General features: G+C 39.4%; 1 protein-coding gene and 1 long non-coding RNA gene across 4 annotated transcripts in view; one reads left to right on the top strand and one right to left on the bottom strand.

Moving 5' to 3' along the window:
- Positions 1 to 23,660, top strand: part of SHQ1 (SHQ1, H/ACA ribonucleoprotein assembly factor) — a 97,348-nt gene that overhangs the window by 37,583 nt on the left and 36,105 nt on the right. For all 3 annotated transcript variants that reach the window (XR_004646512.1, XM_034776450.1, XM_034776451.1), the window contains exons 8-11: positions 1,004 to 1,158; positions 4,616 to 4,669; positions 9,136 to 9,259; positions 20,922 to 21,042. Coding sequence is in view for 2 of the 3 variants with exons in the window: in XM_034776450.1 (XP_034632341.1) it covers positions 1,004 to 1,158; positions 4,616 to 4,669; positions 9,136 to 9,259; positions 20,922 to 21,042 (454 nt within the window). In the remaining variant the exon portion in view is untranslated. The remainder of the gene's footprint in view (positions 1 to 1,003; positions 1,159 to 4,615; positions 4,670 to 9,135; positions 9,260 to 20,921; positions 21,043 to 23,660) is intronic.
- Positions 7,243 to 23,622, bottom strand: LOC117880353. The gene is made up of 3 exons (XR_004646513.1): positions 23,540 to 23,622; positions 8,326 to 8,416; positions 7,243 to 7,380 (listed from the first exon to the last, which is right to left on the bottom strand). It is a non-coding gene; the product is annotated as an uncharacterized LOC117880353 (long non-coding RNA).

Below are 23,660 nucleotides of genomic sequence, written 5' to 3'. Positions count from 1 at the left end.
GCTGTTCTAGAGCCAATCCCATCTGTTCCCGTGAAGGTCTGCAGACTCCCTGAGAGCACCAGTATCAAAAGCAACTGACAGAAAAAAAATTAGTATGAACACGGGGGGTGACAGGCTCAATGAATGGCGAAATAGGCTTCAGTGGGGACCGGATTTCACTCTTGATCTTCATTCAACACTGGGAGGAGATTGTCAGCCAATACAACCAGCACAGCTCCTAAACCTTATCCAGGTCTAAAATCAAACTTGACTGGGTTCAGAGTGACAGAATTACTCTTGGTTTCTTTCTTTCTCTTATCATTTCTTTATCCTGCCACTGCTCTGGGAATGCTAATATCTAGGTTCCTTGGTAAGAACTTGAGAAATTTTCAGTCACTGTCTTTGGCTCTGATTTTGCATAGAACACTATACAGGATACCCCTGCAACCTCACTGAGCCTGGTATTTTCAGAAGGGTTCTAACATGGGTACAAGGGTTTGCCTAAACAGAGTAACTTGCATGATTGGGGTGTTGGCAATTCTAAGAGCCTATGTGCTTGTCTACATGGGGAGAAAGCCCACAGTAGCTGGTATGCACAAGTTATGCCACACAACTCCCTGTGTGGGCACTTTAGTGTGCACTGACAGAGCCTTTGTGCTCATTAGCTTAATGCCTTTTGGAAGTGTATTAAGTTAAACCACCTGAGGGCACTCTTAGTGCACAGTAAGAGTGTCCACAGAGGGAGTTAGTGCGGAGTAGCTACCATTGTGCTTTAAATTCACACTCTGGCTTACTGCACACTACCTTCCCCGTGTAGGTAAGCCCTAAGTTAATAAGTGTTCAATACAAGATTGAAAATAATCAAAGTAAGAATGATTTAGGCTTTTTCTCTCAGAGATATGTAATGTTTTAAATATGTGATTGGTAACCAGTTTGCTTTCATGGGTTTGTGGAAGAAGAATACTTCGTAAAAGGAACCTTTTGGTTTTTAACTTGTAATCTGTTGTCCTTTTACTTTTTTTAGTCTCCTTGTCAGAAGAAGAGAGAGAGCAGCTGAGAAAATTCACAAATAAATCTTACCTGCTAGATAAAAGAACCCGTCATCAAGTGTATTTCAGTTTAATTGATATCCTTCTGGCATACTGCTATGAAATTTGTATTACTGAAGGAGACAAAAATGTAAGTATTTTTTTTTCCTTAATGAAACTTTAGAAGTGGCTCAGCTGCCTGTCTACAAGACATTGCATTGTCCCCCACAAGGCAGGGCTTTTAAAGTGGACTTTGTTCCAGAATTTAAAAAGTGAGGATTGAAATGTTACATTTCTAGATTAGCCTGTTGGGCAGCAGCTTAGAATTGGTATCATTCCAAATGATTTTTATGCTGGTGCTACAGGTCTGAAGCAATCCCATAGCTGTGGGAGTGAAAAGGAAAGAGGGTGTGGTGCAGGAGATATAAAAACAAATTGAATCACTTCAGGTTATTTCATAGGTCACTGCTATGCTATGACTTGATTATCCAGATAGGGACTACATCAAAAAACAGCTGTTTAATACTGGGTTTTTTTTCTGGGTAGTTTTATAATAGCTAGAATTGTTTGTAACAACAGTGTTTGTTTGGTTATGTAAAATGTCATTGGTGGGTGTGTAGGATGAAGGACAGGGTTCTGGAGTTCCACAGAAGCTGCTATGTTGAATTGCTTCTGTTCAGGGAATTCCATAGCTTTGAAGCTTTAAAACAACTGTTTTTTTTATTTTTAAATGCCTCTTAGAGCACAGGTAGTAGTTATGGGAAACAGTCAGTAAACTAAAGCAAAACTTTTGATGCCTTCAAAGTAGCCACAGAAAACTTTGGCCCCAATTCTGAGTACTCCCTTTCCCCTAGCTCACCACTGGTTGTGGGGAGGGAGAAAGGTCGCTTTGAACTACCTTTGCACCCCTGGTATTCTAGGCTTGCCCTTTCCCTGCGTAAGAGTAATCATAAGTCTCTCCTTACTTACATTCTGTTTCCCATAGCCTCTGGTGGGACATAGGAAACAGAACAGCCAGAGCACTGTGTTCTTTAGCTATGTTCTCCTCCATTTCCCAAAACAGCCTTGGTGAACTCTCTCCTCCCTTCCCCCCCAATGGCACAGATTGAGAGAGGGGACAGCATAGAGCTGTACTTTGGCCAGGAAAGTGCCCTGCAGACCACTGTTGATATTCTCTGAGAGATGTTCCTTCACATTTTTTTTGCTACCAGAGTGGAACAGATAAACAATCCTGCTCTCCTGATTGGAGTGAATCCTTAAGGATAGACATTAGAATTGTGTGCAGAACTTTGCAGGTCTGTACAGATCAATGGTATAATAATAATAATACTTAGTACTAATATAGCACTTCATATTTTCAGTGTGCTGTACACACACACACTAATTTATCCTTACAATAGCCCTGTTAGGTAAGGGAATAAATATTGTTGTGCTAATTTTTTAAATGGGGAAACAGAGACATGCAAAAGTTAAATGATTTGTCCAAGATCACAAATCAAATCTGCATCAGAGCTAGGATTATAATTCAGGAATTCCTGGCTCCTAGCCGTTCTCATTCCACTAGAGCATACTACCTTACAAATCCCATGAATCTGCCTTAAAGACTAACAGATTTATTTGGGCATAAGCTTTCATGGGTAAAAACCTCACTTCTTCAGATGCACAGAGTGAAAGTTACAGATGCAGGCATTATATACTGACACATGGAGAGCAGGGAGTTACTTCACAGGTGGAGAACCAGTGTTGACAGGGCCAATTCAATCAGGGTGGATGTAGTCCACTCCCAATAATAGATGAGGAGGTGTCAATTCCAAGAGAGGAAAAGCTGCTTCTGTAATGAGCCAGCCACTCCCTGTCCCTATTCAAGCCCAGATTAATGGTGTTAAATTGGCAAATGAATTTTAGTTCTGTTGTTTCTCTTTGAAGTCTGTTTCTGAAGTTTTTTTGTTCAACGATGGTGACTTTTAAATCTGTAATAGAATGACCAGGGAGATGGAAGTGTTCACTTACTGGCTATTGTATGTTACCATTCCTGATGTCTGATTTGTGTCCATTTATTCTTTTGCGGAGGGACTGTCCGGTTTGGCCAATGTACATGGCAGAGGGGCATTGCTGGCACATGATGGCATATATAACATTAGTAGATGTGCAGGTGAATGAGCCCTTGATGGTGTGGCTGATGTGGTTGGGTCCTCTGATTAGGGTTACCATATTTCAGCAAGCAAAAAAGAGGATGGGAGGAGCCCCGCCCCCGTCCTGCCCTAGCCCCGCCCCTCCCACTCCCCCCCCCCCACCACCCCCCCCCCAGGACCCTACCCCCTACGTGTACCCTGACTGCCCAAAACCTTAGCCACACCCCCACCCCCAGAAAGCCCCCCCCGAGCATCCGACCCCTCCCCCCCGTCTCTTGACTGCCCCCTCCAGAACCTCCCTGCCCCTTCTCCGACCCCCTGGCTCCCTTGTTGTTGGCCTTCACCTAATGTCTCTGTGAACTTGCTCAGGAACGGCCTGAGCCATTCGTCCTGGCACGCTGGGCAGCAGTGGAGGAGGAGCAGGGGAGGAGTTCCTGACTGCCGGAGGCAATCTGCGAATGCAGGGAGGGAGGGAGTAATCTCTGCTGCAGGGGAGAGGAGGAGGGGCTCTCTCTGGCTGTCAAGCCCCATGTAAGTGGCACCATCTGGCCGGCTGCCCTGTTAGCCGTGCGCGCTCTGCATGGGGGGGAACAAATTCCCCCTGGATGCTATTTTTAGCTCAAAAAGTCGGACATGTCTGGGGGAATCCGGGCGAATGGTAACCCTACCTCTGATGGTGTCTCCAGAGTAGATATGGGGACAGAGTAGGCAGCGAGGTTTGCTACAGGGATTGGTTCCTGGGTTGGTGTATCCTTGTAGCAACTTCCTCATCTATTATTGGGAGTGGACTACATCCACCCTGATTGAATTGGCCCTGTCAACACTGGTTCTCCACTTGCGAAATAACTCCCTTCTCTCCATGTGTCAGTATATAATGCCTGCATCTGTAACTTTCACTCTGTGCATCTGAAGAAGTGAGGTTTTTACCCACGAAAGCTTATGCCCAAATAAATCTGTTAGTCTTTAAGGTGCCCACCAGACTCCTTGTTGTTTTTGTAGATACAGACTAACACGGCTACCCCCCGATACATGAATCTGCCACACTTTAAAAAGAACAACACTGTACATGTACTGCTGGACTTAGGTCCCCCTTTGGAAGCCAAAAACCTTGAACAGTTTTCAGGAAAAAGAGGCATTTCAATTTGAGCTGTGTTGATTCATTGGGCAGACATTCAAGGTGCTGTTGCTTGGAGGAAAGTGTGTTTATTAAGAGAGAGAATTCTACTAAAATGCAGTTTTTCTCTGATTGCTGTTGTGTTTTAAAGGCTTTATGCATAAGCTAGATATTCCCAGTCATTTAAATACACAATGTTACTATTTCATATTCATAAATATTCTTAACCTTTGCAATTTTAAACATTTAAATTACTACTGGCAGAATATTATTTGAAAATAGTTTGCCAGCAATTTTGAATGTTGAATTAAATAATATTTGTTTTATTCTATTTCTCTTCCTTCCCACCCCCCAAAAATCAGGTCGAGTCATCATGGAATATCAGGAAACTGAGTGCAACTTTGTGCTGGCTCGAGGTAGGGTGAATTTCAAGAACTGTAGTGTTGGTGGTTAAAATAGCATTATTACTGTACTGTATGTTATGTTCTGCTCATTCATAACTATAGATCTATTGAATGTTTTAAATTTCCTCTTGCTGTATGTAGTTATTTTAATTAATTACATGTTGTAACTTCCAAAACTGACTACAGAATTATTTAAAATGGATCTTTTAGGAAGTGCAGTTTACATTTGCAGGCTAAGCTTATTGTAAGTGAGATATTTTTGGACTACATAGATATCTGTTAAAGTTTTGATATCATTGTCACCACTGTGGAGCAAACTGTAATATCCATTCGGTGGAACAGAAAGAGAAAGTGAAGCGATATAGAGAAAGTGAAACAAATACTTCGGTAAGATGTCTCAATCTGATAAGTAAGCCAGAACAGATCAGGTGCTTTCTCTTGCTCGCATGAACTGGACTGACACTCTGAAGAAGCATTAAATACATCATTCTTACCACATAAACATTTTTCTTTGAATTAATAAAGCTTACTTATCTGGTTGGATGTGGTTTGTGGTATGTCAGTGAGGATATTATAGCAAATCTATGGTCTGACTAAACTAGGATTTTTCCTCCTTTTATGAAAAAATAGTAGTTCCTTTACCAGCTTGATATTGTAATATAGTAAAATATTTGTCAAGTAGGCATATTAAGTGCAACCACATTCATAGCACTGGAAAATAATAGTATAAAACTCCAGCTGTTTGAACAAAAGCCAGACATAATCTTCCTATTTCACTGGCTGAGAGCAGCATTGGATGGTAAGACAGAGGCTGTCAATCAAAATGTTTGAAAAATACCTTAAAAATTAACTACAGAAACTGGCAAGTTGCTTTATTTTATTGGGCAATTAGTTTTAGAAAGGATTATTCTAATTATCTTTTTCACACTGAGCTCTCACACACAAGCATATTACCTGTTTGAAGGGATACTGATCATGTATTACTTTAAAACACTTCTGTAATTCTATCTGCATGTTTCTCTGATTAAATTCTTTGATTTAAAATGGTTTTAAGACATTAAACTTTATTTCTGTCAAAGAAGGTAATCATGGCATGGGAAAATGGAAGCAAGAACAAATATAATAAAGAGTACACAAATTGCAGTATTATGCAAATTCACTTTAATGACTAGAAGTCCTTTTTAATGAATGACTGATGAACAATCAAGATAAAAACATATGGATGAGAGGCATTTATTTTGCTAGAAAATCCTCTCACCTTGAGCACCAGCTGACAGAAAACATAAGATCTATGAATGTCCAATGTTGTAGTGATACTCAAATACAAAATCATTATGGATCAGTAGGTTTGCAAATTATTAAGGGGCGGATTAATAACTTTACTTTATGAAGATGCATATGTATGTCTTTATAAAGTTTTTATATGTAACAGAAACATTTAAATATTAAACCAAATAAATGTATACTCTTTAAATGGAGACATGATAGAAGCTAGTGTATTATGTAAAATGATGCGTTATAAAAGGATACTGTCAGAATTGACAGGCCAAGTTATATCTACTTAAAATGTTCATATTTTACTTCACCCTTCCTCTCTGATTCCTAAAAACTGGTTTATGTCAGCAAACAAGAATTGTAGCACATTGGGAACTGAAACTGTTCTTCTGGGTGATATTATAATAAAAAAAACCAAAGTAAGGAGTTTCTCCATAATTGTAAGGGCATAAACCTGATGCTGTGTCCATTCCACTCTTGTGCGCGGGAATCTTGTAAATTGTAATAATCTGCCTAAACACAAAAATGAGAAAAACAGAATGGAGAGGCTTTGTCAAAACACATCTGGGCCTACTAGTTCTGACAATGCCCTGTGAATGTAATTTGCTTCTGTAATATTTTTGATAGTTAAATTAGTAAATTCTTCACATTTTGAAGTGTGACTAATTCATACTGTATTTTTATAATCAGTCCCATGTACTACATGACACAATGGGACCAAACTGCAGCAATGGTTAAATTCTGCTCCAGCAACTTCTAAATTCTGTGGCAACAACCTCTAAATTCCATAGCAACACTAATTTATTTCATCTCTGTGCTATATTCTTCATTTCTCTCTTCCCCTCTCCACACAAATACACACAGCTATGGGTCTGATTTTAAAAAACAAAAGAACTACTTCAGGTTAAATGTATTTAAATATGTTTTACAGTGATTGCTTTTGAGGATGGGTTTTTTTTCCCCTGTACTCTTTCGGAAGCCCATTCGGTGCACTGAAACTCAGCTCTTGCACTGTTTCCTTGATAGCCCAGCTCAGGACCACCTTTGGCATGTGTGGGCAGGGACTGTCATTTATTAGGTGTTTGTACAGTGCCTAGCACAATGGGGGGGGTCTAATCTGGCTATGCCCTTTAGACACTATGACAATATACATCATGTTGTTGTTATATAATAATTAATAATTTGTATCAGGGAAGGCAGGTACTTGTAGCCTGCTTCAGCCTCTCATCTCCGCAGCTCAATAGGTCTTGATTGCTGCATTGTTTTCCAGGCTTCATAGCCTACACCAGTCTGCACTTTTGGCTTCTTCTTTGGACTGTAATTGGACTGTAATTCTTGCTCCCCAATCTTCTGCCACCTGGCGTCAAACAGCAGTGCAGGGAGTATGCACTGTAATCCAGTTAACTTCCCCTTGTGGGGAAGGATGGGAAGCAAGCAGCAACTGCAGCCTGGTTGGAGACAGAAGACAACATGTTAGGCTCTCGGCTGCAGCAAAACAGCAAATTCCATGACAGAAATAATGAATTTCATGGCATCTTGAAAAATATCCCAAATTCCATAGTTGAAGAATTGCAGAATCCACAGGCCCCTGATTGAGTTTACATCTCTCAGAGCTATTGTTTCAGGGCGTCTGCAGACGTGGGCAGTGGATGCTTACATTGATTTGTCCTTGGTTCATGTTTTCAACCATGCTTCTTTTATTTTAACTCCTGTGAACCTTACAGAGCCAGTACAGCCAAGATTGAGTGAACTGAATTCTATTCCATTTTGTGCATCTTTCAATGGAATTGTTCACTGAGTTTCTGTTACACCTGTATAAAGCAGTAGGGTTGCCCAGGTCTGACTGAGGGGCTTATCTGCCAGCGGAACCTTTATTTCTGGTGAAGATAAAGAAGATAGAAAGAACCCAGCTTAATTGTCTGATCCAAGACTCTGTTTGTAGGGTTGGCAATTAAAAAAAAAAAAAAATAGGGCCTAATCTTGCAAACACTTCCAATGGGAGGGATAGCTCAGTGGTTTGAGCATTGGCCTGCTAAACCCAGGGTTGTGAGGGGCCATTGAGGGAACTGGGGTAAAAATCTGTCTGGGCATTGGTCCTGCTTTGAGCAGGGGGTTGGACTAGATGACCTCCTGAGGTCCCTTCCAACCCTGATATTCTATGAACTATTTTTTTTTCTATGCACTACTCGTGATAGAAAACACTATTCACTAGTAAGAGTTTGCAGGGATTGGGCCTTCAGTTCTGTAGTTTTTAACATTTCAATGCATGTGTGTTTCTGTCTAACACTGTAGTTAGGCGCAACTGATGAAGGTATAAATGCAGTGGCAGTCTTGACTTTTTCACAATCATAACTTATTGTAATGAAGAGGTTTTCTTATGGGTGTGCACTTACCGTACAATGTAGCAATTGGTGCCTCAGCTGCAGTCAGCAGTAGACTTTACACCCAGGAAATTCAGTTGTCTGGCACCAAGTTGTTCATATCCTATGAAAAAGTGCTGAGTGGTCAGCAGTGGTGGTTTTTATTAATTTTAATCCATTGCAAATTCAGGATGAAAAAGGGTTTTTTTTAAATTCATAAATGGAAAGTTTTATCTTTGAATGAAAGATGGAAAGGAAATCATTCTTGAGAGAATCTTTAATAACTCACTAATGCCTCTGGCCTAAGTAAACTAGAGATCTTCTTCACTCATAAAAGAGGACAATGAGCTGCCTTCCCAGGGGGGAGATATTTATCTGTATCTTCAATATCCATAACTTTGCTAAAAGGCAAAGGCATATATCATTTTTAGAGTTCTTGCGTGTGTACACATGGATTCTGTTATCATATGTTTTTAATTTTTATTTATTCTTAAAAGGCTTTTTATAGCTGTCTTTAATATACATAATGTTAAGGGACAGACTTATTGCTGTAATGTAAAGAATGGCAAAGACTTCAGTTAAATGTTTTATTGTAATGTGCCTTGAATTCAATATTTTTCAATTAAAAACCACTAAAATTTATCAGATTTTTTATAATTGTACCATGTAAGTTGAAAGTGCTGGGTCTTGTTTCTGTTTAAAATTAACCTATTGTTTCCATAGCTGTTAAAACTATAGACCTTTTTGCGTGTGTTGCAATAATGTCTTAAAAAAAATAACGGTGTGCTTTTTTTTTTTTTTTATTCAAGTAAATTAATCATACAATTTCATTGATGCTCTCAGAGTTTCACTAGTATTCCTGAAGTCCTGGTATCCTTTGGAAGAAGAGTTTTATGTTATCCACTCTACAGACATTTCAGATTAGTGACACGAGCCTTCAGTGATACAATCATGATATTGCAACTAGGTGAGATACTTAATTTTTTACTATATGTGTTAATTAGCCATATACAGTGAAGTTTGGCTGTACTATATATTTATTTGTATGGGGAACAGGGGGCCTTGTCTACACAGAACATTAGTACACACCAGCCAGGGTGTAAATTCTAGTGCACACCAACGTGTCATGCACTATCTGTCCGTTTGGCCCTTGCTGACACGCACTAAAAGTTCCTTAATGCATGTTGACATAATATTATGAGACTGTGTCAACGTGCACTGGGGAACAATAGTGTATGTCAGCAGGGTCAAAATGGATAGTTTGTGCATCACATGCTGGTGTGCACTAGAACTTACACCCGTGCTGGTGCACATTAGCACACTGTGTGGACAAGTCCTGTGTGTGTGCATGCACGCGTATTACAGTGCGGAAAAAGGTTTTCCTTTACTGGGCAAAAGTATAGTTATTGATACAGCACTAAGAATAAACTCTAACTGAACTAACGTACTGTTTTATCAGTGACCTAGAAAGAGCTGAAATAACAGCTTCGTGATGTGGAAAGCATCAAAATAATGCAGTATGCATCAAAAAGTGTTTTTATCACTTTCAAAGTCATAATTATATCTTAGGGGGAGAGGAAGACCTCTATAAGCTTGTCTTTTAGTGTGCTGCCTCTGCCTTTACCTACGCAAAATCAGGCAGTGTTAAATAACCAAATAGTGCTGTGTAAACAAAACATATAGTAGTGCGATTCCATATGGACAGGTTTAGTTTATTTTAAATTGAATTAAAAGCTGATTGCACTACATATTTGAACCTTTGCTTTGTTTCACACTTTAGGAGTAGAGCTGTCATCTTTTTAATGTCTGAAAGTAAATCTCATAGCAACAGAGTATTCATTATATATCCTGTGTACCATCTTTCACATATGTGCAAATTTTCAAAACTGCTATCATGTCAGTTTCAATTGTACAGTTGTACGCACTCATGTTGATATCCTGGGTTGTTAAAATTACTTACAACTATGCTGTGTATTGTGAATTACTACATTCAAAAAAGCAGTTTCTTCTATATTGATATTAATTCTTTGAAGAAAAAATTGTATTAACAGATTATTTTTCATGGTGTGTGAGGGTTGCAGGAATTGAAAATTATACTGATACTTGGAACTTGCTAAATTAATTCTGGGCTAGTGTAAAAAAAAAAAAAAAAAAGTGCTACTTGTCCAATTTACCACTGACAACATAAAGGTCAAGCAGTGAAGTTAAGCAGGGAAAGTATCAAGCCTTCTTTCCAATTAACTTCATTGGATCTGTGTAGCATCTCTTGAGTGCGGAAAAAATTAAATGCTTATGATACAAGACGTAGTGTAGCATTCAGGCAGTCTCTCAGGGGATGTCTACACAGCGAAACTGCGTGTCAGCTAACCTAGGTGAGCTAGCTTGAATCCAACTGGTGTGGGTATTGGTAATGGTGAAGACAGTGCAATATGGGCTTCACCACAGGCTAGTGAGCCGAGTACCTAGCCAGGTCTTGCGCTGGCTTTGTACTACTTGCCCTGAACCCATGCTGGGCTGTCTTCTCTACTGTTGTTACCTATGCCAAGCTAGTTCAGGTAGTCTAGCACCGTCTACAGCTTTTGCTGTGTACACATGGCCTCTGATTTACTTGGGGAGGGACCTACAACAGACATACTATGTACGATTTTATTTTAATTTTGTGGCAAAAGAGAGATTTTACAGAATGAACATTCAGTGACCCAAGAAATAAATATTAAAAAGATTTTGGTAACACAGACGGCACCCATGTTCTAAGGTCTTAAGTCTAGGATTGCTTTGGTGGACTCGTGTGAATACTGCAGGAAACGGGTACGTTTTTTCAACTTTTGTTGCTTGACCCATCATCACCAGAAAGAAGAAAAACACATGATTTGGGAAGTGCAACTGTGTTGTACTGTGATGGTATACTTGAAATAGAAATGAGAGGATTGTTACTGTGTAATGTTTATAATAGTAATGCCTAGAGATCATTCAATAATGGGGCTCTAGTGTGCTAGGCGCCGTACAAACACAGCAGTAAGCCATTCCCTGCCCCAAAAATCTGCCAATTGAAATAGACAAGACAGACAAAGGGTAGGGGAAAGGAATCATAACATATAGCAAAGAGTGAATTATATGATCTGTGAACATCATGTTACTGCCATGATTATTATTTTTTTTGGTAGGGTTTTGTTAGGAGGGGTTTAGCTAAATGGAAAGACAAGGAAAAAGGGAGAGGAACATTGGAAGGGAAGAAAGGATGCCCAGAGTAAGGTAGGCGGGACAGGTGTGGAGTGCAGCCAAGATGAAGAGAGTATGAGGGAGAAAGCGCTGGGAGGTGGTTGGAGCAAACAGCCAATCAGAGCAGAAGAGAAAATTTCTAACGAAAACTATAGGACATATTCTGATGATATCTTCACTTCCATTGTGTGACAGACTCAAGGCCAAACTCTGTTTGTGTGAATTGCTACAGCTGGCTTAAATTCAGCCAGAACACCAGCAGAGAATTTTACCCTTTAATTATTAATTCCTTGTTTAAAATGCAGGTTGAACACCTATGGTGCTGTGTCAATAAAAAAAAAAAAAAAAAATAGATGTGTTCATTAAAAACAAACCAGACTCACTTTCACATAAGTCCCTGAGCAGTAGCAGCCTTGTCATTACCAAACCTGGGTGGGTGCTAAACATCCTGATCTTAAAAGGAGCAGAGCACCTTCAGTTCCTGTTGAAGTTACTAAGGCCCTAAGTGGATAATTTGGAGCAGAAATGCTACATATGCTTTCATTAGGGCCCTACCAAATTCATAGCCATGAAAAACACATCACAGACTGTGAAATCTGGTCTCTCCCCATGAAATTTTGTGTGTTTTTACCCTCTACTATACAGATTTCACCGGGGGGGAAGAGACCAGCATTTCTCAAACTGGGGGTCCTGACCCAAAAGGGAATTGCAGGAGCGTTGCAGTACTGCCATCCTTATTTCTGTGCTGCTGCCTTCAGAGCTGGGCGGCTGGAGAGCGGCAGCTATTTGCTGGGCGCCCAGCTCTGAAGGCAGTGCCCCGGCAGCAGTAAGGATGGCAATACCATACTAAACGAGCTCTGAAAGCAGAGCCGCTGTCAGCAGCAGCACAGAAGTAAGGATGGCATGGCATAGTATTGCCACCCTTACTTCTGCGCTGCTGCCTTCAGAGCTGGGTGGCCGGAGAGTGGTGGCCGCTGACTGAGGACCCAGTTCTGCATGCAGCGGCCTAGAAATAAAGGTGGCAATACTGTATTATGCAATCCTTACTTCTGAGCTGCTGCTGGCAGCGGCTCTGCCTTCAGAGCCGGACTCCCAGCCCGTAGCCGCTTCTCTCCAGCTGAAGGCAGTGCCGCCACCAGCAGCAGCACAGAAGTAAGGGTAGCAGTACCGCAACTCCCCTCCCCCGCCACACACACTAACCTGCGACCCCACCCCCCATAATAATCCTGCAAACTCTCCTACCCCCAAAAGTTCTTCTTGTGTCAGGACCCCTACAATTCCAACAGTGTGAAATTTCAGATTTTAATAGCTGAAATAATTAAATTTATGATTGTTAAAATCCTATGCCCATGAAATTGACCAAAATGGACCATGAATTTGATAGGGCCCTAGCTATCATGTATCCCATGAGCCATCTAACTTTAATCATTTTAATACTTAACAGTGGAAAAGCATTGAAAAAAGTGGAAATACGACAGGTTTAGTTTCATTCAGCTGCATACCATGCATTTCTTGTGCTGTATTGGTTACCTAGGAAACCATTGCAGCAAGAAATGTGATTGGCTGTATTGGTAGGTTGATTGTCAGAGTTGTGGGTGGAATTTCAAGAGCTCAGATTGTGCATGTAAGGCACAAAAAGTGAATGCTTGCCCATTTCGGCATGTGTTTTTATTGGTAAAAAGAAGGAAACTGCACTGAAGATAAGCCATGATATTCTCTAAATATTACCTGAGACGTTAAATAGATTCTAATGGGTTAATTTAGTCAGAAGGGGAAAATAGTCTTAATCTATTGGGCAGAGGGGCAAAATAGTTAATATAGTGATGGTGATATAAACAAAGATGATTAATATTAATAGTGTTGAAAATGCCAGTATTTATGTGCTGAAGTTATTTCTTGCTATTGTAGTTGAGTGTGTGTGGTATATAAGGCCTTAAATTCTTAAATTAAAAAACCACAAGAATATAACTAATGTTAAATGTATTTAATAGATATATACCTTACCAGAAAACAGAATGAAATAAATAGGAAGCTGTATATGAATTTGAAAAAGGAGATGGATGTTCAAACCATATTAACTTAAAGTTTTGTGCTTGTACTGTCTAAACAGCATACCACAGATACACTCAACAAAATGTTTACTTCTTCAAATTCCATGGAAAATGTAAGATCTTTGGGGCCTTTCTTTGTTTTTGTATAATGCCTAGCATATTGTACATACTAGTGAAAGCATAATTCAAGTAAATACAATATTATATGGTGGGTTGTATGTTTATAGTGTATCATATTTATTTTCGGACTATTGAACGCACTGAACCACCAACATCATGCTTTTCAACGAATCCAAATGTATACATTACACACAGGTAAACGTGACTTGCTTTCATCAATAGAAAGCTAATGCTAGTAATAAAACTTACCCATAAAACCATTTCTTTTGACACAAATCCAGCAAAACACTTAAGTATGTGCTTAACTTTCGACAGGTGAATAGTCTGACTTCATGCTCAACTGAGGCCTTTTCCTATATGATAGATGAAGCTGGAGCATAGTACAATAATATATTTGGAATTTAAAGTTGAATAAGATATTTTGGCAAGGAATTTCATTGCAGCTCTGATAGTGTCTGATGTGTTCAGTTTATTGATAACGTACACAAAATGCATAGCCCAAAGTCTGAGACTATGTGTACTGGATGAACACTTTCCAAAGGAACTTTAACAGAGCATAACCCTGTGAATGTTAAGGAACAACTCCTAGGAAACCAGTTATTTCTACTCATTAAAAAGTAGTTTGTCAGTTTTGCCACAAACAATTAACAAGCCTAGAGATCAGTCATTAAATGAGTTATTAACCAGTTATTCAGAAACTATTGCTTTTCCAAAATATTATTCAATTGACCTAATAGAAAAATGTACATAAAAAGAGAACGACTGCCAGGAAAACAGTTGGACAGGTAGCTCATGAAGGAAAATTGTGAGTGAATTTGTTTTAAAAATGCAGAGTTTACTCAACGTTCACAATATTGAATTTTTTTTTTAGCTGGTTGGTAAACTAAAGGGCGTATGAGACATTCTTTTAAATCAGAAGCTCATTTGTATTAAGACCTCTAGGAAAATTTCTCACATGCTCTGGGTGATCAGTGCTTTGAATGTTTTAAAATGCTTTTATATTAAAGCTATTTAAAATTGAATGCTTTGATTGCAGTATCCTGTCATATCTGTTATCTGAATACATTTACAAACACTATTGGTATTGGATTTAAGAAATTTCTGATTTGTGAGTTATTGGTACATACAAGCTATAAAATTGCTTCAGAAATAAACATATATCAAAACTGACATGATTAAAGCACAGATTAATCATATATAGCTTTGGTATATTTATATAAACATTGTTTTTCCTCTTCAGTAAACCTGTAGGCATCCATATACATTTTTTTCCAAATATTGGAGATGTACATGTATTTGTCATTAGGTAATGCTAGTTTGTGTATTTTACATTTATTAGCTGCTTGTAAAGATATAAACCATTGTGCTCCTTTGTGTGAGGTTAAAGAATATCCTATGCTTTTTTCAGCATACATGTGAACAATAAATAATTGATGACTAATTATATATAAAAAGAGATTGATTTGTAGTTCTCAGTTTCTTAATTTCTTCTGATAGAAAGCTCTTGGTGCCAACATCTGCTGTTTTGTAACAGAGTGGTGGCTGTAGGTGGCAGCACTTCATGTCTGGTTTACTTTCATTGGACTCTTCTGTAGGACACAGAGAAATGTGATTGATTGAACCTGCCATCAAATTGTAAAACACATTACTGTAAAATTACCGTGTTGGCCAACAAATCAAGGATCATATTTGCCAACAAGGATCTTTGAAGAGTCAGAATTGCACAGAAATTCTTGAGCCAGTAACACTAAATATTGCTTTTGACACTTCGAAATGAAATTTTAAATTAATCCAAAATAGATTAATGTTCATTTGCATTAATTCACGTTAACATATATCTGTTTGTCATACAGATACACTGAGTTTTTTAGTATACTTCTCTCTGCTTAAATATTCTTGAGATTTTGTGTCTTAGAATCTGAGGACTATATTGATGCAAACACAAGGGGTTAGTGACATCTTTTATAGTCCTCATATATTCAGTTTCATGCTATCCTTTAATATCTTTAAGAGGGAGACAATAAAACTTCTTCAGTTTATTTCTTTAGATGAAAACTCATTTTGCTACTTTCAAGTATGTGGAAAAAATACATAGAATTGTCTTTGGGAAAGAGCTTCATTTACTTGATTTGATGCTGTAGTGGGGAAAAAAATCAGATTGAGGAGATAAAAAATAGCTGAATGAATTGTATAGTCTCCTGTTACTTCATAAATGTTTTATTTTCAATGCATGAGCCACTGAACCTGTGAAAAAGTTAGATTACAGTGACTTTATTTCTGTTATATCAAATGATTGATTTAGATTTTGGCCCGATTATACCCTCCTACACACAACCTCATAGGCTAGGAAAAAGTCCTTCTGAAACTCCATGAGTTTAAAATTGTGGGATTTCTGCTGCAGGCAGTCAGAGCAGTGAACTCCTGCAGAGTCCAACAATCTGTGAGCAAATGTGCTGGCCCTTATGGCACTTTTTGTGTTTAATATAATGAAATCTCATGAATATTTATAAGATCATTGTTTTCAATTGTCTTACAGATGTGGGTTCTTTTTATATATTTATTTTAAAATCTGTCCCACTAACTTTTAAGCAATCAGAAAACATCTGTTCCATAAAAGCAGTTTATTAACTGTTCAATATTATGTAATACCGTAACTTTACAAATAAACTAAATTGTTACAGGTTAATGTTTTCATTTATTTAAGACACCTTAAAGTTAATTCTGTTTAGCATACTTAGGCTTGTTTCTGTGATCATTGTATGACTTGGAAAAAATTTGGTGCAGCAAATACCTATGATGAAACAAAGAAAATCTTTAGTTCACAAACGTTTACATTGATTTTGTGCACATTCTTAAACACTTATCATTACTTTCTGAATAGATTGTTTCCTTCTTCAACCTTGATTTGGGTCTTTGCACTGTACAAAAAGATTGAAATTGCCCATGCTTGGTACTTGGTAATCAAACTGATATTCAGTCCTGTGTTTCCAAACTACAGAATAAAGTTAACTGCAGTAAGTGACTTGAAGAAGAGGAATTTAGAGCCAAAACAGTGGCATGGTCTTCATAGGCCATGAAATCTTAGACGTGAGTAAAGCACTGATGTTACTAAAGGCCAAAAACAAACGTCCTTGGACAGAACTTAGCATTGTGAATATCATGGTGATAGGCCAGCAAATGAGTTACACTTTCTAGAATAGCTACATTAAGGTGTGGATGCTATTTTTATGTGCCTCTTATTTATTCTTTGAGTATAATCCCTATAGATGTGCATGCCTCTGTGCACTCTTGATTTGAGACTGCAACGTAATGTCCACCATCCCACGCCTGCAAAGAACAGTGCCTTTTGCTCTGAATGAGGGCACACAGGGAGGCGTGAGCCGACCACCACTCAGTTCCTTCTCAATTGCCTGCAGCTCAGGACAGAGAGTTCTGCTGTCGGCTGTATTTGCCTTAACTTGTGAATTCCCTACTCCCATGATCCCTTTCATGAAGAACATCCTAGGGAATGTACATTGTAGGCCCAAAGATTGACTATCTCTGAGCTCCCTTCACTTATCCCCCTCCCCAGTGGAGTTATTGGAACTTATGGGGCCCTACAGCAGCCAACTCTATCGGGGACCTAAGTGAAAACACCAGCACCCACTGGTACCATGTCACCTACCGGCATCTCTCGACTGTCCTGTGCTACGTCACCCGTTGGTACCACACACTTCTCTGGTTTGGATGATATACAGGAGGAACAAGAATCTCAGGTGGAGGAGATTTCACCTCCATCTCTGGATAAGGTGGTAATGTCACCACTGCCCTCCCACGCTGATGATTTTAAGACCTTCCAGGACCGCAGGAAAAGGCAAGCAGACTCGCTTCAGATCCTGCTGGAGGAAGTGCGAAAGTCTAAGCATTCCTTGATGGATATCCTGAATGTCAGTCCCCGGGGAAAGATTGCCATCACCTCAGTGAGGTGGACAGGGGAGCTGGGAGTGCCCATTGTGAGCCCACGATGTATCACCTTCTACAAAGACATCTCCATCCTTGCTTCTTCCCAAAGGTTTCCTCGGAACATAACATTAACCAGGAGATTCACTATCAGTTTTCTACTCAAAACCTCATGCCTCTAGAGAAGAATCAAACCTTTGTTCACTGTGATAGGAGGGCCCTTGCTTTCTATGTAGATAGGACTAAATCATTCAGGCCTCTCCTAGACTATTTGTATCAGTTGCAGATAGGATGAAGGGCCAGCCGATTTCCATACAAACTAAGTGGGTTTCGGGTTGCATCATTACTTGCTATGAAAATGCCAACATACATCCCACCTCACAGAGCAACCGTGTATTCTAAAACTCAGCCCACATCGACAGGGCTACTGAAGGACATTCCCATAGGAGAAATTGGCAGGACTGCTATTTGGTCTTCCATCTATACCTTTGACAAACATTATGCCATTTTACCTGCTTCTAGCAATACCACCACCTTTGGTGATGCAGGGTTTTGAACTATTCTGGACTTACCTCCTCAGCACTTCTTGATGTGTTACTGCTTGGGAATCTTCTATGGTGGAGCACCCATGGGACATATACTTGAAAAAGGAGAGATTACTTACCTCATAGTAACTTTGAGATTTTTTTACCTGTGGATGCTCCACCTCCCACCCACCTTTTGCTCTACTGCAGAGTTAGGCTTCAAGGTCAATAAGGAATTGAGTGGCGGTGGGCTTGCACCTCCCTATATGCCCTTGTCAGAGCATGAGGCACTGCTCTACACAGCTGAGGGCCTGCAGACACTACTTTGCAGTCTGTGATAGAGAGCACAGATCAGAGTTCAGGAACCTACTCAGGGCACTCATTCTCTGAGGAAAGAATTGACTGAAAGACCTTAATTAACAGGCTCTGGAGGGAATTAGATTTACCTGGCGGGTTGCTGTAATGAATGCACTTTAGGTATGGATAGGAGAACAGGCTCCAACAAGTCCCCTTTTCTCTCCCCAAAAATGCAAAAGAAAAGTGGGATTGTGGGACAAGAAAGCTGTTAGAAATAAATTAGATTGGAGGTGACGGGCAAGAAATGAACATACAAAGCAAATTTTTTCTTTCATACTGGAGGAAACTCTGTTGAAGTCTGGACTGTAACTAAAAGCAAAATATTCAAGGGAGGAAAAAAGACAAACACCCACCAGATGGGAGAAATATTAATAGGTTAATTTAAGGTTATATATTTTAATTGAATAGTGTTCCTATGGGTTCTCCACGTCATGATGTGCATCTGCCTGTGCACACTTGATCTGCAATTTTTGCCAGCAGTGTCTGTGGGGTCTGCCTTTGCGCCATGCAAATTCTCATGTTCTGGTACAAGAATATATAGGGAGGGTGGGACTTGCTGCCACACTCTAATTCCTTTTCAACCATCTGCAGCTGGAAACAGAGCATTGTGGTGTCAGTTAGCTAACTACACAGCTTGCTACCTCTTCCCCTTAAACTTTTATTTTCTTTATTTTATGGGGGGGGGGTTAAGTTTGTACTTTTTGGGGATGGGATTTCTCTCTTCCCTTCGTCATTTGCCCAGTCTGAGCCCTTGTGTTTTGGTTTTTGTTTTTGTTTTGGGCCTTTATCTGTGTCAGATAGTTAAGCCGCCTTGGCTTCCTGGGCGGACTCGCATCCCTTTCAAATGTAAGGGTATGTCTACTTCCCCTTTCTCGTCCCTTAGTGTACTGGATGGCTCCTGACTTTGTGAAATCATTGCAGCAATGTATAAATTGGGTATGAAATGAAAATTCTCCTTTCTATCTAGTGTACCAGGACACTAGACAAATGCTATGGAATCATTAAATTGATGTGCTGTTTGCTGCAGCAGGGAACCAGTCAGAAAAGCAACCAAACCCCCATGAATATCAGTGAAGTAGAATCAAGGGATATGGGGGCATTAGAGAGAGAGAGACTCTCAAACCCAGTTTGCCCCCCTCTTTTATGTGTCATGAAAACTTTTAAAACCTGTTTTATACTCTTTTATTGTTGCTAACTGCAAACTGTTCTGGCTGGCAGTTTGACAGCTAAACAAGGTTTTCACTTACATTGTCATTTTTTAAAGAAAACGGATCTTCTTTGCAAGTCGGAATAGTCTGTCTTCACAGATGTTAAGGATGATAAAGTTTAGAAGTTATAGTCCAGCCCCATGCTTGTGCGTCTTAATTTTTATCTGATACTCTCTCTAGTTTTCTGTTTGACTAGTTCCCTTCCAGTGCAGCATTTCTCCAGCTTCTCCACACCCGCCACTGTACAACTTCTCCTTCCTCGTTCCCCTCCCCTCCGGGTAGACACACTCAGATTAGCGCTCTTCTGTGCAGAGGTACTTCTCTGATAAAATCTTTGGTTGGACAGCAGGGGGAGTTCTACAAGAGATCAACTCAGATCTTAATTTTTTAAAGTGTAACCTTGCCAAGTTAAGATTAAATAATGTAGGAGGAGCTCACCCCAGCAGGGGGGGCTGGTAGACTCCCTCTGCACACTTGATATTTTTTATTAGCCATACTTGTTTTCACTGTCTAAAAAAAACCTATTTTAAAAGTGTTCTCACTAGCACTTAAGCCTTAGTGGTTTTGAGGCTTTTGAAAAAAGGGTGCAAGGAAGTGCTAAGTAATTAGGAAATGTTTGTAGCTAAACATCTGCTTTGCAGAAATGGTGACATATGAAAGAAAAATGAAGCAGAACAGGTCTCTTCTGGTTGTGAAATAAGAAAATGTATTTCTGCTGCCAAATAGTCATCTTTCAGAGATTTATCCAATGTTTTTAAAATGGGATTTTTTTTTTTTTAGTTATTAGGAATGTTTGATGATTTATTTTTTATCCCAGACATTTGAGCTGCCAACCAGTCTGTCACTAACAGCAGCAGGAAACAGTCTAATGAATTCTAAGACTCCAATCCTGCAACGAACTCTAAATGGGCACGCTTTCATTGACTTCAGTAAGGCTCAGTGTATTCAAAGGAGTCCAATGGAAGATAACTTGCGCAATTGGGACCTAAATCTCTCCTCCCTTTATTTTGTTTTTTAAATGAGAGGGAATGGGAGAATTCCAATCAAATGATCGAGGCACTAACTCAACATAATAAGGTAGTAAGATTATGCCAAACCTGCCATATATATAAAGTGTTGCAATGAAATGTTTATTAAGGTGTCAAGTGTAAAATTGTAATATTTTAGTTTTCATTTATTTATTTTTCAAAAAGCATAAATGTTTTTTCCAGGTAAAAGTGCTGTTTTGAAATGTCTGTTGGACATTCACAAGATTTTTCGAGAAAATGACCCTGCCTACATCCTTAATGATCTCTACATTACGGACTACTGTATTTGGATTCAAAAAACCAAGTAAGTTTTAAATCAGTTGCTATTCTGAGAGAGTTTTTAGCATATTGTATCCAGGAACAAGTGTTGATAATTTGTAAACTTCTCAAAATGGGGGGAAAAAAAATCCTTCCTTAAAATCATAAATGGAAATCTGTTCAATCTTTCACTTATTAAACTTACCTAACACGCTATTCATGCAAGACAAAAGAAGGCATTTTATTTTTTTAATAATGTTGGTAGTAGTAGAAGAATGGAAGGTTTGCTTTTAAATAAAAATATAAATTCCATTTGTTTGCAGACTGCTAAAACATAAGGGAGGTGAAACTTTATAGGAGTGTTCGTGTAACTGCACAGAAATCAAGAAACTTTTTTCAAGGAATTAAAATGATTAAAAAACATTCATGTAACATTTGAAAAGTTTGTGGCAACTCACAAATCCTGAATTTGGATGTCTTGAGCTAACGAGACACACAAAATATTTCATCTGCACAGAACAGCTGACTTAGGCTGGTTACTGGTTGTACTAATTGGTTTCAGCACCTAGAATGAGGATTGTAGCACAGATCCAGCTGAATAAGTGCAGTCTACACCAGTTTCTTCCTGGGGTAGAGAGGAAGCTGCGATGGAGGGTTCAGCTGGTTCTCCACCTGTCAATGCCGTGTTTTGCTTCTTACTCCAAGCAGCAATGTAGGGTACAGGAACCTCAGTAACTCCAGAATGCCCTGGTACAGTCATGGTTGTAAAACGTACTGCATGTGGATGTGTTAAAACTGCTCTGGGAATATCTTGTTGCTGAGGGCATGGTAATTGCTATACAGTATAATATAGTATCATCCTGATATGGCTTGATGGTCTGTAAGCAGCCTCTAAATCTTAGTCAGTAATTTAACACAGAGAGAGTCACAAGAAATTGTGAATCCTTTCAATCCACCAGTCACAAAAAGCAGATTATATTGGATGACATGACCAAAAAAATTTCAGAGCAAGTATTGGGGCAGGAAGGGAAATACGAAAGAGAATTTTTTATTTTGTATAAAATATGGATCCAACTTAAATAGGCTAATATTTAGGCCTTGTCTACACTTACCTCCGGGTCCGGCGGCAGGCAATCAATGTTCTGGGATCAATCCCGGAAGTGCTCGCCGTCGACGCCGGTACTCCAGCTCGGCAAGAGGAGTACGCGGCATCGACGGGGGAGTCTCCCTGCCGCGTCTGGACCCGCGGTAAGTTCGGACTAAGGTACTTCGAATTCAGCTACGTTATTAATGTAGCTGAATTTGCGTACCTTAGTCCAAAGTGGGGGGTTAGTGTGAACCAGGCCTAAGTAATGGCACATCTGAGTTCTGAGGGTGTGTGTTTTGTATTAAAACATGTAGTTTGACATCACCAGAATGTCTCAATGAATAATAGTCCTGCAATTTACCACTGCCTGTTACTAAATGCTGTGTATTACTTGATTGTTTGTTCATTTGCTCTTCAGTATATTTTTTTAAATGATTAATTTTGCTCCCACTATGAAGAGTGGGGAAAAATATCTATTACAGTATAAAAGACTGTTTAATTCCAGTATAGCAAAATACTGCTAATTCAGTCAGTTTTCACTTCTTTGATTAGGCCAGTTTAGGCCAGTAGCCTAAAGAGAGCCACTGGAGAATTCATAAGCAGACTGAAGCTTTAGTGGAGAAAGTACAGTAAATGAAGACAGAGGTCTTTTCATGCATCTTTCACGAAGAAATGAGTCCTAGGAGAGAAGTATTGCTGCTGTCCACGTCAGTGAATATAACATCTAGCAAGCCAGTCATTGGAACTTAGCCTTTCTTCAAATGCAGTGGAGGAAAATGTAGCGTTGATATAAGGGACTGATAGATTAATACATTTGCTGCAAGACACATACATTAGGTACCAGTTAAGCAGAACTGACATCCTCGGGAAAGAGGCAATTAAGCTATCTTACGGTCATAATGATATGGCACAATAGTTGCCTGTCATTAGGAGAGCAAGAGACAGAGGAACTGCAGAATCAATCTCCTATTTTTAGGCCCCGAATCAGGAAAGCATTTAATCATGTGCTTATGTCCTTTTCTATTCAGGATAACACTGAACCATAAGCTTGAAATTAAGCACGTGCTTAAGTGCTGGCCTGAACAGAGATCTTTTCTTGAATCAGAGCCTTAATGTTTTCCACTAATAAATGTTGTAGGAAATTGTTAGGTTCACATATGATTTCAAATAATATATAGGGGAATCAAAAATAGGCAATGGCTGGTCTGCTAACAACGGGGGGGAGGGGCACATCCTAATAGAATGATCACATGAGCCCCCTGTACTCTCATGCATGGTCACATAGCATCCCTGTGGCAGCTGCCGCAATTGCTTACCTTAAAAGAGTATATGGGGGTGGGAAGAGAGGGTGGGAATATTTAGGTATTTATAGCTATCTTTAATGAAGTATTTCATTCTTTTTGAAATCGGTTGATGATGCTCTACTTTTGGTCTTCATTTTATTGTTTTGTCATACCTGTTCTTTGCTCCTCTGAACACGCGACTAAAATGCTTTGTTCCCTTCTTCCCTGGGTGTTCCTCTGCTCTTGTGGCTGGCAGAGTCTGATGGTTCAAAGTCTATGAAGGCAGGTCCTGTT

The sequence above is a fragment of the Trachemys scripta genome, chromosome 7 (genome assembly GCF_013100865.1).
Source record: "Trachemys scripta elegans isolate TJP31775 chromosome 7, CAS_Tse_1.0, whole genome shotgun sequence".
In the NCBI taxonomy this organism is placed as follows: Eukaryota; Metazoa; Chordata; order Testudines; family Emydidae; genus Trachemys; species Trachemys scripta.
Note: the sequence above shows the minus strand (reverse complement) of the source record. Positions and strands in the feature narration are given on the sequence as shown.